General features: G+C 42.4%; 2 protein-coding genes across 4 annotated transcripts in view; one reads left to right on the top strand and one right to left on the bottom strand.

Annotated features, from left to right (window-relative positions):
• The first annotated feature begins 472 nt into the window (after positions 1 to 472).
• On the top strand, positions 473 to 5,318 carry LOC127351665 (isocitrate dehydrogenase [NADP], mitochondrial). Its single transcript, XM_051379426.1, has 11 exons — positions 473 to 790; positions 1,787 to 1,878; positions 2,059 to 2,224; positions 2,424 to 2,584; positions 2,680 to 2,823; positions 2,972 to 3,108; positions 3,292 to 3,443; positions 3,621 to 3,733; positions 4,421 to 4,518; positions 4,609 to 4,701; positions 4,829 to 5,318. The coding sequence occupies exons 1-11, from the start codon at positions 667 to 669 to the stop codon at positions 4,911 to 4,913; spliced, it is 1,365 nt and encodes a 454-aa protein (XP_051235386.1). The 5' UTR covers positions 473 to 666; the 3' UTR covers positions 4,914 to 5,318.
• Positions 5,319 to 6,962: 1,644 nt separating this feature from the next.
• Positions 6,963 to 18,945, bottom strand: part of znf710b (zinc finger protein 710b) — a 28,329-nt gene continuing 16,346 nt past the window's right edge. The window contains exons 1-5 of one of the 3 annotated variants that reach the window (XM_051379414.1): positions 17,867 to 17,963; positions 14,330 to 15,904; positions 11,427 to 11,618; positions 10,853 to 11,024; positions 6,963 to 8,721 (exon numbers count right to left, since the gene is read on the bottom strand). In XM_051379414.1, the coding sequence (XP_051235374.1) occupies positions 8,540 to 8,721; positions 10,853 to 11,024; positions 11,427 to 11,618; positions 14,330 to 15,904; positions 17,867 to 17,911 (2,166 nt within the window). In that variant the 5' untranslated portion in view covers positions 17,912 to 17,963 and the 3' untranslated portion in view covers positions 6,963 to 8,539. Of the gene's footprint in view, positions 8,722 to 10,852; positions 11,025 to 11,106; positions 11,172 to 11,426; positions 11,619 to 14,329; positions 15,905 to 17,866; positions 17,967 to 18,945 lie in introns of those variants that run through there. The other 2 variants (XM_051379416.1, XM_051379415.1) reach the window with 2 other exon arrangements.

Here is an 18,945-nt window from a genome sequence, read left to right on the forward strand (position 1 = left end):
GCAGGAAGTTGAAACCTAAAACGAGCCATTTTTGGATGAATTTTGAGCATATTATTTCCTGTGAATATTACATCAGAGATGAGTTTATCTCATACATTTTTTAAAAATGATTGACAATAATTCTTACATAGTAGGCTTCTTTTCTTATTGTTCTATTAACTCTTTGGTTATTTTAACATTGTTTATCACAGAAAGGCTCTGGGCTTCAAAGTTTAAATCTTAAATAATAATCGAATTATTTTGAAATAACAATTTTATTTAGTTTTCAGCGGAAAGAAAGAAACCAATAAATATAAATAAGATTTTTGTCTCATCATATGAATGTCTTTACTCTTCTACTACATCCGTATTTAATTTCTCATATGCAATAGATTATGCAAAACACTGTGAGGATCAGGAAGGAGGAAACAGGAAGACTAACTTGTAGTAGTGAACTTGAACCTGAACCATTGACAGCATATATAACCTGAACTCACCTTAGGCTGCGCAACAAACACACTATGATTAGCCCGGAGCACGTTATTCTGGCCAATCGGAGCGCTCTACCCAAAGTATGTGGAATCTACATCCGGTGTCAGCAGTTTACCGGGCTCCACCGGCCGGAGATTCATTCATAAGAAAACAGAGTAGCGTCAGTGTCAGCGACCAAAACAGACTCTAGTAAACATGGCGGGTTACCTAAAAGCTCTGACCACCTTATCGAGGAGTACAGCCGCTGCACTGTCGCAAAACCCCGCAGTGGTCTCACCGGCCGCCGTCCGCCACCACCACAGACTCCAGCAGCGGAACTGTAAGTCAGCCGTCGACTAAAAGCACAACAATATGACTCAAAATCCACGGCGTGTTTCTAGCGACTGTATGTGTGGGCAGTGAGGATCAATGAGTAATAAATAGTTGGTGACAGTGGAAACCTGCAGGAAGTCGATGTGGCTGATTGGCGAGTTGCCATCAATGAATCACACAAGATCATGGAAATCCAGGACAGTCTACTTATTCATTTCTAACACTAATTTACAAATGTAACAACTCTTAAGAACTTGATACATCAACATAACATAATTGACAACTTAGAAGTGTAAGAAACCAACAACAGAGCAATATTATGCTGGATACTGAATAAAATGTAAGGTATTTGTTGTATAAATGCCACAGGTTGGTGCATTTAGCCCACAGCAGATATATAAATAATATACTGTATGTTACGTAGACTAAAGGCCATAATAGCAACTGGTGCCAGCCTGTCCTGGCATGTGAGTCCACGTGTTTTGTCAGGTACAAAGAGGGCTTGGCAGGTAATAACTGCTATCAAAGCCGTCATATAATCCCAAAGGTCACAATGTCTGGCAGAGTTTCACTGTCTCAGCAAGAATGAGACAACTGTGTGTTACTAAGAAGTGAGAGGGAGATACAACGCAAACAAAACAAGCGTGTTTTTGGGGTCTGTGGTGGATCAGACAGTTGTCACAGGTTGAGGCAAGACGTTTGTTCTTGGCTTGTCAATGAGCTTCCCCAGAGGGATGTGAGTTTAAAGACTCCCGATCGAATTGCAGGGACGGTTACACGTCAGCCAGAATGAACTCTGGAACCAAGAATTATACTGCATAAGGCGGCTGATTCAGTCTAAAGCAATGAAAGTGTGCAAATTATTAGGGTTTGACCCTTCAGCTAAATGATTTTAGAAGATAAAGTACTGAGTGGCAACCTCGACTGTGTGCAAAGTTTAAAACATGTTCATTATCATCTGCAGCTGTACACATGATAGTTGCTGTCTCTGTACATTTTCCAGATGCCACACAGCGCATCAAGGTGGACCAGCCGGTGGTGGAGATGGACGGGGATGAGATGACTCGCATCATATGGGAGTTCATCAAAGAGAAGGTTAATGGAACAGACTAATAAAGCTTAACTTTGTTAATTATTTAAACTATAAAGAAACTGTAGATGTTTGTATTCAAAGTTAAAATGTGTTAGAATAATTAGAAACACTGCATTTGTGTGTGGTTGTTGTCCAGTGTTGTCCTCGAACAAATAACACATCAACATCTTGTACATGTGCAGCTCATCCTGTCCAATGTTGACGTTGAGCTGAAGTACTTTGACCTGGGCCTGCCCTACCGCGACCTGACAGACGACCAGGTCACCATTGACTCGGCTATAGCAACTAAAAAGTACAACGTGGCTGTCAAGTGTGCCACCATCACCCCAGATGAGGCCCGAGTTGAGGGTAAGTTGGACTCATTGTGTTAAATTACATGCAAACTGTGACTATTTCTAGTTTTTAAAATAAATAATAAATAAAAATAAATAGAATCAGCTGTATGTATGTGAGTGTGTTGATAACAATACTTTTCATGTTAGTTTCCTAACTGCTTTGGGTCTTCAAATGGCAAAAGCTTATAATACTATACATATTTCTTTGTCAGAGTTTAAGCTAAAGAAGATGTGGAAGAGTCCCAACGGAACCATCAGGAACATCTTGGGTGGCACAGTTTTCCGTGAGCCAATCCTTTGTAAAAACATCCCTCGCCTTGTTCCCGGTTGGACACAGGCCATAACAATCGGCAGACATGCTTTTGGCGATCAGGTAAAAAATACAAACGTGTTTTCTCTCAGCCAAGAATCATCCAAACTGTCAGAAGAGCAGTCTCACGTAACAGGTTTTCTGTTTTAATCCCACAGTACAGGGCCACGGACTTTGTTGTAGACCAGCCTGGCAAGTTCAAGATGGTATTTTCCCCAGCTGATGGAAGCAAGCAGAAGGAGTGGGAGGTGTATGACTTCTCTGCAGGAGGCTGTGGGATGGGCATGTACAACACTGATGAGGTAAGAATGAGTTTGTTCCAATGTAATATTTATAGACAATTCTACAGCAAAATTCAATATTTTGGTGAGTGCCTTCTGTTTTTTTATTTATTGTTCAGTTTATTATGTTTAAAATCTGGACCTTTATTATTATATTTTCTTTACACAGTCCATCAGTGGGTTTGCTCACAGCTGCTTCCAGTATGCCATCAACAAGAGGTGGCCTCTGTACATGAGCACCAAGAACACCATCCTCAAGGCCTACGACGGGCGCTTCAAAGACATCTTCCAGGACATCTTCGAGAAGTGAGACACTGAGAATTCAGACTTGTTTCATTACATTGCTTAAAGAATAAACTCTTCTGCCGACTCATTGTAATTCCATGTGTTAAAACCAGATGAACAGTGTATTGGCTCCAGTTTTATTGCTCAATGGTCAGGACACTGTGAAGGAGACACAACACATTTTCATTATTCTGTCTTTTTCAGGGAGTACAAGCCAGAGTTCGACAAGCTGAAGATCTGGTATGAGCACCGTCTCATTGATGACATGGTAGCCCAGGTCCTGAAGTCTTCTGGAGGATTTGTTTGGGCCTGCAAGAACTACGATGGAGATGTGCAGTCAGACATTCTGGCCCAGGGTAAGTGCACTTCAGTTTGATGATGGGTTGGTACATAAGTTGTGATATTTCTATTCTTGCTCAGCGAAGGCACACACAGAGTCACATTATGTACATGAGCTGCAGCTTTTGTTTTTGTATGTGGGCTTCTGATGGGATTGCCTTGTGATGCAAGATGTGTCTGTGTGTTGCGTCCAGGTTTTGGTTCTCTAGGTCTCATGACATCAGTACTGGTGTGCCCTGACGGCAAGACTATTGAGGCCGAGGCTGCCCACGGCACCGTCACCAGACACTACCGTGAACACCAGAGGGTAAGAGCCAGCAGGTCACCTTGTAAACATTTGTACCTTTGTTGGAACTTATTTGATTTTTTTCTTACCTTGAGAGTGAGGAAATGTTTGCAAAGTGATGGACATGTTGGCCGGACCCAAAATTTCTGTGTACTCATTCATGGCTGGGACTTAGTGTTAGGTTTGAGGTTAGATTCAGTTTTAGGCCAAAGGTTTTGAGTTGAAGTTGGAATAATTAGCTCCACTTATTTAACAAACGCTCGTGAGAATGTTAGAAGTTGGTGCAAATCTGTCCAACTTTTCTTCAAATGACAGAAGTGCACTGAAGAACCAGGCTAACCAAAACATTTTTGTTCTTTTGCTTTTTGTCTTATTTGTAAGATAATGAACGTCAACTGCAAGTGTTAATGTTAACTGCAGTTGCACTCAGTTTGTGCTTCTCTCCGCCAACTGCGGTTGAAAGTGGGTTTAAAGAGCAGAAATAGTGGAAAGCACATCATTAATTTTATATTTTGTTTGTGATTTGCAAATAAAATTGTACTGGTTCTTCTTCTTTTTATTTTTTAAATGTATTCCATAAATCCATGGTAGAAGAAGCAGAGATACTAATTTCTCCATCCACGGTAGCATCAATAAACCTGATTGCAAAGCAACCACAAGATGTGTTGAAGTTTCAGTACTTACCTTAACTGTGTCCTTGCTTTGTAGGGAAGACCAACCAGTACCAACCCTATTGCTAGCATCTTTGCTTGGACCAGAGGACTCGAGCACAGAGGCAAATTGGACGGAAACTCTGACTTGATAAAGTAGGTTATCAGATTATTTTGTGTCATTTACTCATTTTCTTGCAATTTTACATCATAATAATTATTTAACCCTGCACTGTCACTCTCCAGGTTCTCCCAGACTTTAGAACAAGTCTGTGTGGAAACTGTGGAAAATGGAGTGATGACCAAGGACCTCGCAGGCTGCATCCATGGCTTGGCCAAGTGAGTGTACATTTTCAGATCCCTCAGACATGCTAACCGTCTGTGTGGTCTATCTTTAGGAAACCTTTTCTGATGTTTTTACGTGAGAACAGTTTTTATAACTTGCCCCTTCCCCTTGATCTTGCAGCTGTAAGCTGAATGAACATTATGTCAACACATTAGACTTCCTGGACGCTATCAAGACCAACCTGGACAAAGCTCTGGGCAAATGAAGAACAATGAGACCAATACACATGCCAATGTAGAGAGACAAACCATGTCTGTAGATTTTTAGCTTGTTTTTACTGTTCGTTTGTATGAACCTTTGTATCCAATTCTGAAGGACCCAAGTTTGCTATTTTTCGTGCCTTTTTTGTATGACATTACTGTCCTCTTCCTCTCCTGTTGCCAATGGTCCATTTTTGTATTGCGGCATTAAGTGATTGTATTGTAATTAAGATGAATGCTAAAGTTAACTTATAATGCCCGCTTCAAAGAAGCTTATCTTTCACATTTGATTAGAATGTATGTTCAGAGAAAAGTATATACAAACAAGGACAACAATGATCTGTTTTGCACTGTCAGAATGACTATTAAAAAGAAATAAGTGATTAGCAATCACTATAACAAGCAGCATATGTAGTTGCCTCATGCTTGGTTGTCATTTTATTCTTTACTTCAGCAGTGTTCAGTGCTGTTACGCTGAACACTGAGGCTGTGGTTAGCGGTAGTGCTCATCTTAAATATCAGTGACACAACCTGGCTAATGTTGAACCAGTGTGAAATCCACAACTCCTCCTCACAAAGGCTCCAGCCAAGAGTCACTAGAAGGCGTTATATGTACCCTCCAGTGCATGACGCTGAGTAGTGTTTCCACCAGCAGAGGGCCAGACCTGATGGGAGTTCTGTTGGCTGAATGATACATCATCACCAGCAGATGTCGACATGGTCCCAGTTGGCCAGCTATGCAATGTACTGTGTTTAAAAGCTTATCTGTCACACACTCTAAACAATGCAAGACTGTGCCTGAAACATCCCTCCTAAAAATTGTTTCTGTTCATCTAATTACCTGGTTTTTATTATATTATCCAATATTAAAAGTAACCAAAGCACTAATGCTAAACATGCTTTTCAGACATGTATGTGAATAAGATCTCATTAGGCCTGGCTGGTGCAGTTTATAGACATACAAACACTGAGGGTACAAAAGTTAGTTTGATATCACATGTTTCTTGCTGTTCTCAATCTAAAGCATTTGGTACTCAAAGTCCTGACAGAGGTTAACTTTAGAACTGAACCACTCACTGGGGAATATGCTATTATGTCTCTCCCAGTCACTAAAAAGTCAAAGAAAATGAACAAGGTGCCTCTATCACAAAATTACCAGAAATTAGCATTTAGATTACCCCCCCCTTTTTTTTTAATTTCCTCCTGGAGGAACATTCCCATGGAACTGCTAAGTGCTAAAGAACCTCCCACTTAATATGATCTGCAGCCATAAAGGAGTCATATCTCTGAGCAAATTGATCAATCACGTCCTGGGAAATGATTTCCTATGGAAGCCTAATCCATGCACAACGCAAAGCATCAGTGAAACAGCGGAAGTACAATCCATGAGAGGACATTTTACAGCAGTCTCTACTAGGTTTGACTGAGGCTTCAAGATCACAGACATAACCCAAAAGTTGCAATCCAGTTCTCTTAACAGGCGAAACTGAACTCCTACCAGATGACTGCATGAAGTAGAGAAGACCCTCCTCTCTTTTCTCATTCAGAAATGTCCAGTTTCATTTTGGTAGTGTTTTTTCTGTTTTTTTTACACTTGTCTGGTAAGCTCCAACTACATAGCGATGTCATGATTTGATGGCTATGTCACTGGTCATTTTGACATATATCCCTACTCTAACCCTAACCCTAATCTGTAATTGATGGTGCAATAGCACTTTAGGAACTGTGATTTCAGTGTGTGGGTGCTCTTTGTATTTCATTAGTTGTTCCAAGTGTTCAGCCATAAATCAAAGTACTAGAAAAATTGCAATTTATTTCATTAAAATGGCTTTGGATGAAAAGTCAAGAGATCACCAAAGTAATTAAGATTCCTTCAATGACCAGTATTGTGTTTCTACAAAATGTCATGGCGATACATCTGATAGTTATATATAAATAAATATTTTAGTTTAGTGTTGGACCAACACTGCCATACCTAGAGCCACTAGCAAGGCTAGAAATGCCAGACACTGAGGATTGCCCCCCCCAAATAGTGACAGATTAAAACACCATCATTTAAACTAGAGAACCTTTATTAAATAATTCATGGTCAATTTCCATGAGGTCTCAGTTTGATATTCCTCATTTCAAAAAAGAACTAGAAGACCATTCCTCTGGTTTAGTGTGCATATCAAGGCTGACCTGCATGGCAGGACAGGGGGAGCTGACTGTCTTCCCCAAAACAGAATTATGAACAGCAGGACTAGTGTCACTCAAATTACAATTCAACAATTCAAAGTGTAACTGGGCCCTCCAAACAATTTATATTCTTCTTTTAAATCAACAGATCGGATATTAATTTTCAGTCATTTTTTTAGTTTTTAGTTGAGAGGGTAAATATTTTTCTGAATTAACTGAATTGAAAGTAAAGTGAAAACAGCCCTGGATTTAAGAGTGCTGAAACTACAAACAACAAAAAACCCAAACTGCTGATTCTCCGTACCAACTGCTCATTCTTCAATTCACATGTGAACTGACAACTGTGAACTATCCATGACAAGGAAACTGCAGTTTACAAAAGAACCTACTGAGAAAGCATATCTGTTTGTGTTTAATAATATTGCCATTATGGGGGTTTGGAAGATTCTATGATCTTATCCCCCCCCCCCGCCAGCTCTTCTTCTCCTTGAGGCAAATGAGTTCACTCTTACTGAAGACAGCCTTCACAGAAAAATGACAGGTCTCAATGAAAAAGTGCTTTTGTATTGTTCACTCAGTAATTCAAAAACTAGAGCAGTATATTCACTACACGGGATAGGTTAATAATGTAAAGCTAAACCATGTGAAACAAAAAACGTTGGGTAAACACACTGCATGTTGAAGAATCATTTGTACAGTGAGAGGGCTTTATATGTCGGTAACATTTGTTTTCTGGTATCAGCCGACATGGGACAGTAGCAACTTTGGTAGTAAGTGCCCCGTCGAGAAAAAGGCTACGATGTCCCGTGAAAAAAAGCACAAATGCATTGAACGACCGGCCTGTTCAAACGGAAGGCTGGGCAGGAACGGGTAACTACAATTAGGAACTGTTTAGTAAGAGCATTCAAACCTATGAATATGTTGTGACTATGTATCAAAAGTTTCGATATACAGTGAGTAAATAGCTGACACGGTGGAAGCTTAGTTGCAAATGTATCTGGCTGGCACTTTCAGTCAAAAATATAAGGGCATACATTGGTTGTGAATGACAAAAATGGCAAAATGGTAAACAAATTTCTATCACATCAAATGTAACCGATGGCTCTGCAACTGCTTTCTCTTTTTTTTTTTTCCAAATAACTGATACATACACACAACATACAGATTCGACTGTCCGCCAGTGAGAGTCTTTTGAGTCGGTAAGCGCAGTAATCCCAAAAAAGGAGCTCCAGACTGCGTCAACAGTTTCAGTTTCTCTGCTATCAGCAACAGAGCTGAAACCTCTCCTTTGAAGTGCGTCTGCTTCCTGGCCTCCCATCAGAGTCCGGCAGTTCTGGCTCTTCTGGAAGGAGGCCAAAACTAAATGAAAACCCCTTCCCCAGTGTCTCCCAAAGCCATGACAACAACTCTGCCTTAAAAAAAAAAAACCCCACCAAAATGTTCTCTGGTCCACTCAAGGTGTAGTGTAGCTGCCCGTGTCCTTTCCAAAATTGTAATACTCCTCCATGTCCTCCATGTTTGCTGTAGTGAGTTTAGTGAGGTTTTGGGAGCCACCATTGTCCATATTGTCTGGTGATGTAAAGTTGAAGTTCTGTCCTTCATACTCCCCCTGGCTTTCCATTTCTGGAAGAACTTCTGGAAAATACAAAAAAAAAAAGCACAATAAACATTTCAAATCTACCTTCATCCTTAAGTACAATCAGTGTTGTTGTTTTTTTCCTTTGTCCCCGAAGAAAAATAAAAAAATACATAAAAAGACACTGTGTGGGTGAGATTTGACAGATTGATGAACAGTGGCCTGGCACCATAAGCAATCAGCTCCACAACTGTCATCTAACCCGCTGACCTCAAACCAGTGAGACGAGCATTACAAATTTTAAATAACCAAAACTGTCCTAACTTTGGCAGAAAGTTGTGTTCGTGCAGGATCCTGTTGCACATAGTAAGAAGCTGATTGAGAAAATAAGTTTTCAGGGATTAAGACATTCCTGAAATACCTGAAGGTTATATATCTGAGATTCAAAACATTAATATAGCAGCAAACAACTATTTGCTTTGTGAATTCAATCAAACCAGAGTCTGCGATTGTTGGAATAGTAAAAAAGAATAACAAAGACAGTTTCAGTGAGTTTTATTTTATTTCTGTTCACTTTGAATTAAGTCATGTTGTAGAGGGCTGCATTGGGATTGGGATCCCGTGGGAGCTCAAAAGTGCGGGTGGATTTGACATTGCTGCAGGCGGGAGTAGGCGGTCAAAAAAAAAAACACCGCGGGTCCCGGGATTTATCTCGCACCCACGAGAGGGATGGAGAAGGAGTCAACACATGAAGTTCAGAGAAAGATTAAAGTGGGTTTTTACAAAACAACAGCAAAGCAAAGCAAAGCAAGTCTGGAATTTGGAGACATTTCAGTTGTTACGGACACAGTAGAATAACATATCACCTGCGGGACAGTAGAAGACATGAAATGCAGGAGTGAATAATCAGAAGGCTTGCGGAAGCAGGCAGGAGCGGACACACACACACGATGGACTGTACAATGTTACAGTCATATGCAAGGTAAATTACGTTATTTGTCTATGCAGTCTTGTGGAAAGTGAATAGTGATATTATGGCTGTTTCTGGTTAAACAAAAGGTCTGTCTCTGTAGGGATCCTTTCCATAATGTTGCCAAACACTGACTGAGCCTGTCAGTGGCAAAAACAAGCACTTTTACTCAAAGGATTTTGACCGGTAAATTTCTTACCAAAGATAAGCTAACGTTACATGGCAGCCTTAGCAGTCTGCCGGCTATTTTCACATCTAAATTGGTGAACTACGGATTTATTTTGACCGAGCCAACGTTGGTGATTTTTGGAAAGACTGTGGAAAGACAATTTTGGTAAGATTTATTTTTTTTAGTTTAGTCTGATGTGTGTTTTACAATTATCTATTGGTAAAATTACTGGAGTGTGGTCAGTAATAGTGCCCATGGTTTTGGTCTGAGATGCTGGTGCTCTGAATTTTGGAAACCTTTAACGTTGACGTAATCGTTAACATATTACATCAGTACATGAAACTTTGCATGATAAAGTTAAAAACAAAAAACAAGGGAAGAGAAATGTATAAAACAATACATATATGCAGCAAAAAAGAGCCTTTTGTATGATTGCTGCTTGTATAAAAAGCAAATATTACAATTTTTAATAATATTAGTAATATTTTTATTGTGATATTCTTTGTTCTCTGTTTTTGCACTACTTTGCCCTATTGCTGCTGTGTCAACCTGAATTTCTCTTAAGGGGGATAAATAAAGGAAAGGAATAAATAATAGCTTAATCCTGAAAAATGATACCACTGATTACCTGCCAAATGTTCTTTTTTTAAAGATAGGTTTGCTCTTCTTGCAATGTGTCTGATAAAAATAAAAACACGTATTATGAAACAAGCTTTGGCTGAGGTTGGCAGCTTAGGCTGAGCTTGACGGGGTCCAAGAATATTGACATATTCAGTTGGTTTTTGCATGTACACTGACAGTCTGTTACTATTAAATATAAAACAAATTACATTTATTACAAAAATATTACTTAAAAATTCTAATTTATTACAAATAATGATAACTAACTTATAATTGTGGGCAGGTATATATGAAAGAGTGTGTTTTCGAGGTTTGATGTTTGCTTCATAGCTGTTGGACCGGGGCCAGGCCAGCAGCATGTTTATGCAAAGGGTCACAGGTGTGTGGTGAATAGTAGACAATATGTGACAATATGTGCAGCGGGTATCACCTTGTCCCTCTGGTGAGACGTCCATCCCGTGCTTGACCTTCATGTGCCTGCTGAGGTTTCCCTTCAGGTTGAACTTACTGGTGCAGTAAGGACACTTGAAGGGCTTACTGCCAGCGTGGAGATGCATGTGGCCCAGCAGGTTGTACATTCTGTTGAAAGACTTTCCACATACCTGGAAGAAATAGTAACCAAAAATATTGACACTGATGATCACAGACAGAGAAAAATTTAAAGATATATGTCAAAGTAGCTACTTGTAGATGGTAGTTAATGATCCTGCCCGATGACGGTAGTCTCAAACCTCTGGGATTTTCTCCCACTGTAAGAATGTGAATTTCATTGTAGCAAAAACCACTGATATCAAACCATATAACTAACTAGCTTCCTAGCAGCATATTTTCTAATTTCTCATCCTCACAGAATCCTGTTAACATTAAATTGAACTGAACTTAAAATGCGTCATCACATTTCCTTTCACAAATTTTCCCATCATTAATTAGAAACTCTTACCCTTCCTACTATCCCCAGAATATAATCTTTTCTTTTGCCAAATGAATCAAGTTCAAATACTCGCCTTGCATTTAAATGGCTTCACAGGCAGGTGGACGATCATGTGGGTCTTGAGGGTCTGTTTCTGGATGAAGCTCTTGAAGCACACATGACACTGGAAAGGCCTGACGCTGTTGTGGATGAGCATGTGCCTCTTCAGGTTTGCCGACAGGGTGAACTCCCGGGAACACACGTCACACTTGTGGCCTTTCATTCCCTGTAGAGTCCAAACAGAAGGGAAGAGCTGATTGTTCAAACATAGCAATGTGTGTGTGCAACTGTTTTCTTAGTCACATTGTCTACTAAAAGTGAGACAGAAGCGGGTTTGTTGCTTAATTCACAGGATTGCAAACTGGAAGGGGGGGTGCAAGAGAGTTGAAGAGGGGGGTGGGTGTGGAGGGAGAAAACCTGGGACGGGTGCGTGCTGATGTTCTGAAAACTACAGGAAATGAAGGTTGTTACTGTAGTTTGGCTGCTGATTTGGCCCACTTGTCATCACAGTCACCGGTTGTCAGCTCGTGCAGGCAATTAAGGCACGTTTAAACCCTTAGCACCCGATTGCCGCAATTAGAAACAAAAATTGCACTCCCTTCTCTGACACACAGACGTGACATACATATTTTTAGATTCAGTGTGACTTACACTTACACAGTACAGTTATCTCCAATGCCCATGTCCACTCCAGAACTTGTCTGTTCATCATCAAAGTAATCCAGTGATAGTTTTCAGTATGTTGCAAACAGGACCTGCGAATAGCTAATTTAGCAAGTTCAAGTTGCAGTCCACCACCTAACTTACCCAGTCCAACATTATACTTCCTGGGGGTTGTTGGGGGGGGGTCCAGGGGTCACAATTATTATCTGACTAATTCCATCCACAAAAACAGGGAAGCCATAACCTTCCTGTCAAACAGGACCTGCCAGACTTTGCAGACTGAAGAGCAAGCTTGAGAGTTTAATGGACAAAACAGCTTTTCAGTTCTTAGTTTTGTATTTCAAAAGATATTCACATTCTGCATATTGCTCATTTGTCATATCAGAATCCATGGCAGCCAGGCACATTGTAGGTGTACCAAAAGAGATTACAGTAAAAAAAAAGCCCTTTCTACCCATCCTTATTCTGTCCACATAATATTCTCAGGCACATGTGACAGGAAATGTATAAACATTGAGAAGCAGGTCACAAGAGCAGACAATTCACAGCATCTGAGGCCTTGAGGCTTGTATAAATGAATGTGCTGCTGCACCATACACTCCACTCTGCAGTCAATGTCAGCAGAAAAAAAAAGTGGGGCTGAATAACTGGATTCTGGGTTATTGAGAAGAACAAATATGTATTACAGGTCACTAGTGTGCCGAGAGACAGTGTTTGTATAAGCAGACAAATCTGGCAGGCTGTCAGTCCACCCACTGTCTGCACAACAAATGGGTTGCGTTGCTGCTGTCCACCAGGGGGAGCAGTAAGCAGACAGCAGGCTCAAAATAGAATACTGACTGCTCTCTCATTTCCATGATGAGTGTGGCTTAGGATTTTTGTTACCCTGAAAGTAATCCAATTTGGGCAGATCCTTAGGAATTCAGCATCCTCATTTGTCACTGTGTGAGACTTCTATTAGAAACTACCTGAAATGATCCGATCAATCCATCCATTGCTCTGGTGAAGTGAAGAGTGCGGTTTCAGAGAAATGTCAAGACGCCATATGTTGCATACTTTACAACGACAACTAATCATTAAGGCTTCAAACGGAGCAAGAGTAGAAGAAAAGATAGTCCTGTGGTTAAATTAAATGAATTGTGATCTTTCAGTGTCCTCATCTCTCTCTTCCTCACCTGTGTGTGTGCATAATTGCGTGCATGTGTGGAGAATAGGCAGGGGGCACCGAGCAATTACACGCATTTCATTCAGACGAGGAGTATAATGAGGAGTACATGAGGATGCTCAGTATTAAGGATGTGCAAAATCAGATCTTTGTGAAAATGCAGCAATGCTCTATTCTATTTCTCATTTCCTTTGTTGTTTGTTTTTTCAAGTTCCATTTCTCTAAAAGCGGATGAAAGTGCAATGTGCACGGTGCAAATTAGGCAGAGAAGCTTTTCCAGTCACGGGGTCATAACATTTGTGCAGGGCAAACTGCATCTTATGCAAAAGAAACTAATACCTAGTAACAAAATAAAGTAATTAAAAAAAAAATTTTTTTTTTTACAGCTTACAGGAGAATTATTGGTAACAGATCAGTCCTGATTTGTTAACATGAACAAACCTCTTTCAAAGCTAGAAACTAAATTCTCTTGATGGTGTTCCAAAGACACATCTTGGAGCTTGCTCTATTAAAGAGTGAATGGGTGATTAACTGTTCTAAAGGGTGACAGCAAAAATGAGCGTATATCTTAATCCAGGAATTCATAGCAATAAAAAAATAAAAGCCTTAAATGGGTGAAATAATCTCTAGCAACGTCTGTGCTTTCTATGTTGTAAGTAGCTTCCTGTTTTTTTCCATTTTACTAAATCAAATATTAGATTGCGTGCTAGTTAATCTATATTAAAATGGGACTTTTTGCTGTTTTTTTAGAAATTTTAGACACAACCAAAATCTGACAGAGACACAAAAGGATGCAGTGCACAGTATGGACGCCTGCTAGCTAAGGGCTCTTACCTGTCTACTTCACCCAGATCTCAGTGGGTAAAGGACAGAGGATGAACTGAGGTGAGGACTTTGGACGTTAGAGGTGTGGTAGCCTCCCTTCGGTGATCCGATAGTGCCTCTTTTTTCATGTGTCTGTTTGCTTTCCCTCTCTACTATCATTTTCTTTTACATGACAAAAGAAAAACCCTTAACAATCTAATGACATATGTAAGTGATATTTACAATGTGTAACTAGAGCAGTCAGGAAGTTTGGGTGGGAGCATAAGAGTCCGGCGGCGGTGTACCTTATGAGTGAGCGAGTGCTGACGTAGGTGGTGGAGCTGCACAAACTCCAGGCCGCACTGGGAGCAGGTGTAAGGCCTCGGGCTCTGGTGCTTCAGGAGGTGGTTCTGGAGCTGGCTACGGTAGGCAAACGACTTGTTGCACTCGGTGCACTGGAAGGTGTGGGGCCCTTGGTGGCTGGTCTGGTGGCGTTTGAGGTGGGCATAGGTGGGGAACTCCATGCCGCACTGCGAACAGACATGGCAGCGCCCTCGCTCATGCTTCACCTCGTGCGCTCGCAGCTCGCTGGGATATGCGAAGCCGCGGCGGCAGAAGCGGCAGCTGTAGGGCTTGACGTCAGTGTGTTGGAGCATGTGCCGCTTCAGATGGCTGGTCTGGGTGAAGCCCTTTTTGCAGACTGTGCACTTGTGGGGTCGTGTACCCTGATGGGTCAGCAGGTGGGTTTGAAGATGACTGGGCTGCTTGAAGAGCTTGCCGCAATGCGGACAGGCGTGTGGTTTGATGCCATTGTGTCCCAAGATGTGTGTGACCAGGTTGTACTTGGAGGTGTACGATTTATCACACATGCGACACTTCCAGCGCTTCAGACCATCTCCCACGTCTACGCAGTAAGACTCATCAATCTGGATGTTGATGTCTAGCCGGTCCACTCTGCGCCCGCCGTGCCGACGAGGAGGCTGGGGGTGCGGAGGTTGCTGGTGCTGCCCTCCTCCACTCCCGTCTGTCCACATCATGCTCTGGCTGCCATCTTCATACTCAGTCCCCATGCCCATCTCCGCCGAATCATAGCTGCCCACTTCACTGGTCTGGAAGTAGCTGCTGATGGCTTCCTCCTGCTGTGTGGGCTTCATCATGTTGTTCCCCTGGTGTTCTACCTCTTCTTCATCCTCTCTGCCGCCTCGACCGTGGCCCCCCATAGGGCGCTGGCCCTGCAGTCCTCTGTGGCCCTGCTCCCCTCCTCTGTGGCCCACCTGGGGCGGAGGAGGGTGAACGTGTGTGTTGGCTTGCTGCTGGTTGGACACTTCCCGCTCACACTCTGTACAGTTCTTGTTGGTGCCTCTAAGGGTGGCTGGATCCACTTGTACTAAACCACCTCTGGGAGCCATATTGTTAAGCATGTGGACACAAGAGGACATTCCAGAGTTCACGCCTTCCCCTTTCACATGTGACGAGGACACGTCACTTCCTTGAAGGCTATGGCGATCGGGGCCGACCATTTTCCCGTCTGGATGTTGAGGGGGGGGGCCCTGCTGCCACCTCCTCTGACTGCAACTGGGTTGCATCTGACCGTCTTCTCCCAAGTTGTCTCCTAGGTAATCTCCGTTGGCTCCGATTAGCTGGTCTGCGTACTCGTAGTCGACTCCGTCTACAGGTGGTGCGGGGGATTCTTTGGGTTCGCCGGTGTAGAAGCCGTTGGGTGCAATGGTAGCGCCGAACACTTCATTCTGGGAGATGAGACCTAGCACGGCAGCCTGGGCCAAGGACAGCACGACTACTGGATCTGTCTGTGTGCCTATGTCCACCAGCCTGGCCATTACCTTGGGCTCACATCTACCCAGGCGCCGGCTCGCCTCCTCCTGGAGCAGAAAGAGACACACATACATAGAGAGGCAAGGCATCAGCACAGCAAGGAAACAATTAACAAATATATCTGACTATATTGTCAGAAAACTGAGTTTGTTGTGACTCATCCTACGGAACGGTATTGTGGGGAAACAAATGAAACTATGGATTTTTTTCTCTGTCATCATCCTAAGTTTACGTAAAGGTCTGTTTTGTTGTTTCAGCCAATTTCTCAAACTTATGAACAAAATTGGCTGAAGAGGAGGAAGAGCGAGGTAAACAACCGAGAACACAATATTGCTTGCTCTTGACAACTTCAAAACAACCCACATTTGTCAATGCAGAACATTTTAGTCTACAACCAAAAGGCCTGACCTAAACTGTTATAAAGGCAGAGAAGTAATACGATAACTTGGCAACGGCCAAACTACAGCATACTATGCTACAATGATAATGTGTCCTTCATCAAAAGTGATCCAATAAGGACAAAAAGGCAAATGGACTGTACTGCGCCTCAAAGTGCTTTTACACTACATGCCACATTCGCCATACAGACACATTATACAGGATGACCCATCACAAACAGAAACCAGCATTCATACACATTCATCCACCAAGCAATTTGGGGTTCAGTATCTTGCTCAAGGACACTTCGACATGCAGCAGGAGGAGCCGGGGACTGAACCGCAAACCTTCTGATTAGTTGACGACCCGCTCTACCTCCTGAGCTACAGCCGTACTAAGATGTTGGGGCTCATCATCAATTTGCCGATCAAAGTGTGCCTTTGAGACAGAGAGACGGGAGGAAGGGACAGAGAGAAAAAGAGATTTTGATTTTAAAAGAGCCCTTTATTGCATCACTACGAAGGATACACGACAAAAACAAAGAACATTTCCTCCTACAGAGAATAATCTCATCCCAAATCAATTATTCTGGTACAAGAAGTCAACCTGAATGAAGACTGTCCGAAGGCAAACCTCTAGATCTAGTGACTGAAACACAGGAACTATTAAAGACGACATCCTAATCCAGAGTGCTAACCATGTATGGCTTGAGTGTGTGTGTTGTGGGGGATTAGATGGCCTACTGATCTACACACAAACACACATTCAAGTGCGAGAGGGGAAAAAGAGGACGAAAAACTAAGCAAGATTAAGAAATGAAAAAAATTGGAAGAGGAGACAAAAACAGAGGAGAGCAGAGAGAGAGAGCAGAGGGGGAAAAAAGAGAAAAAAGCAGAGACAGAGAGAGGGAGGGAGGCAAGAGAGAGAGCTTAGAGCAGGCTAGAGTCTAGTGGAGGGGAGGGGGAGAGGGAAAAAAAGAAAAAAAGAGAAAATGAAAGGTAGAGGGAGAGTGAAGGAGAGATAAGGAGAAGAGAGGGGGAGGGTAGGGGAGACAGGAGGGAAGGAGGAAGGCTGAGGGAAAGAGAGAGAGAGAGAGAGAGAGAGAGAGAGAGAGAGACTGGAGAGGGAGGGAGGGGAGATGAGTGAAAGAGTGAGAGGGTGAGTGTGAGGCAGCAGTCAAAAGAGAGCAAGAGGAAGAAAGAGAAAGAAAGATATGTAGAGACAGAGGGAGGGAGGCAGGGAGAGAGAGGCAGTGAGCAAACCAGGAGACAGAGGGAGAAAGAAAATGACAAAATGAAAGCCAGACAGAATGAAAGAAATAAAGAAAAAATTGTGTGAGAGAGTGAGGGAGAGAAAAAGAGGAATGAAGAAGAGTTGAGAAAAAGCTAAAAAGCGGGAAAACGGAGAGGCCGATTATGAGTTCATGCCAGAAGCAATTCATAATTCCTGAGAAATAAAAAAAAAATCCTCGAACGGCAACTTTAAAAACAAAGACAATCTACAAAGAATCAAAGCATCTCCGAGGGCAGATTTCTACCCATCTCTCGGCTGTGAATGGGATCAACGCATGTTGCCCACCACCTCACTGAACTACCACTGAACATGCTACGAGTGAGAGCCAATGAACTCACCATGCTCCTCCTGCTGTGAGGTTTCAGGTGCTTTAAGGATCTCATTCTTCAGTGCAAGTGTTGAGTGAGAATAGGCTCTGTTCGCCTCCTGTTTATACGTGAGGGATGAGGGGAGGCGGGGCTAACACTGCCCGCCTCCACCCCTCTTCTTCTTCTTCAGCACAGTTTCGGTAGTGACTCTGGTCACACCAGCACAAACACAGACCAGACGCAAAACAAACAAACAATTCTGTGTGTGTTCTGTATGTGGCCAGCAGGTTTAAAAGCAAACAAACAAACAAATAAACAGAGAGAGAAATAAAAAAGCAGCTCCTATATGACTGATGCAGAAGGCTCCTTGATAGTCTGGTGATAAATGGGATAAGTCACCTCAAAGTCACAGGATACACACACACACACACCAACAACAACAAAAATAAAACCAACATCATATCAGTCTGAAATTATGGATCCACCAGGCTGCCTCCCGCCTCCCTCGCCCTCCTTTCTTCCATCTCCGTCTGTCATTCTTTGTCTTTGTTTCTGCCTATCCCTGTCTGTCTCTCTTCCTTTATCTGTTTATTCCTGTAGCTCAATCTATTGCTGAGTCCTTTTCTGTGTATCCTCTATGTATCTCTCTCTCTCTCTCTCTCTCTCTCTCTCTCTCTCTCTCCCTCTCTCCCTCTCTGCGCCTTTGTATCTTTCACTCTCTCATTTATCAACTGAGCTTTACGAGTACGGAAAAGTGTTGGAAGATTGTTTCATGCACACACTTGGATGCAAGTATGTGAAAGGAGAGGGAGAAGAAGAATGGAGAGAGAGAGAGAGAGAGAGAGAGAGAGAGATGGAAGGTGACTGACAAGGAGATGAGCAAATGGAAGAAAGAGAGAGAGGAAGAGGGAGAGAGGAAGAGGGAGTGGAAGGAAAGAAACTGAAGGAAAAGAGATGGGAGGGGTGGAGGGGAGAGACAGAAAGAGAGAGAGTGAGAGAGAGAGAGAGAGAGAGAGAGATGGAGGGGGATGGGAAGAGAGGAGCAGAATGCGGTAAAAGAATAAGAAGAAATGGAAGATGGATGGAGGGAAGAAACAAAAAAAAAAGAG

The sequence above is a fragment of the Dicentrarchus labrax genome, unplaced genomic scaffold (assembly GCF_905237075.1).
Source record: "Dicentrarchus labrax unplaced genomic scaffold, dlabrax2021, whole genome shotgun sequence".
Lineage (NCBI taxonomy): Eukaryota > Metazoa > Chordata > Actinopteri > Moronidae > Dicentrarchus > Dicentrarchus labrax.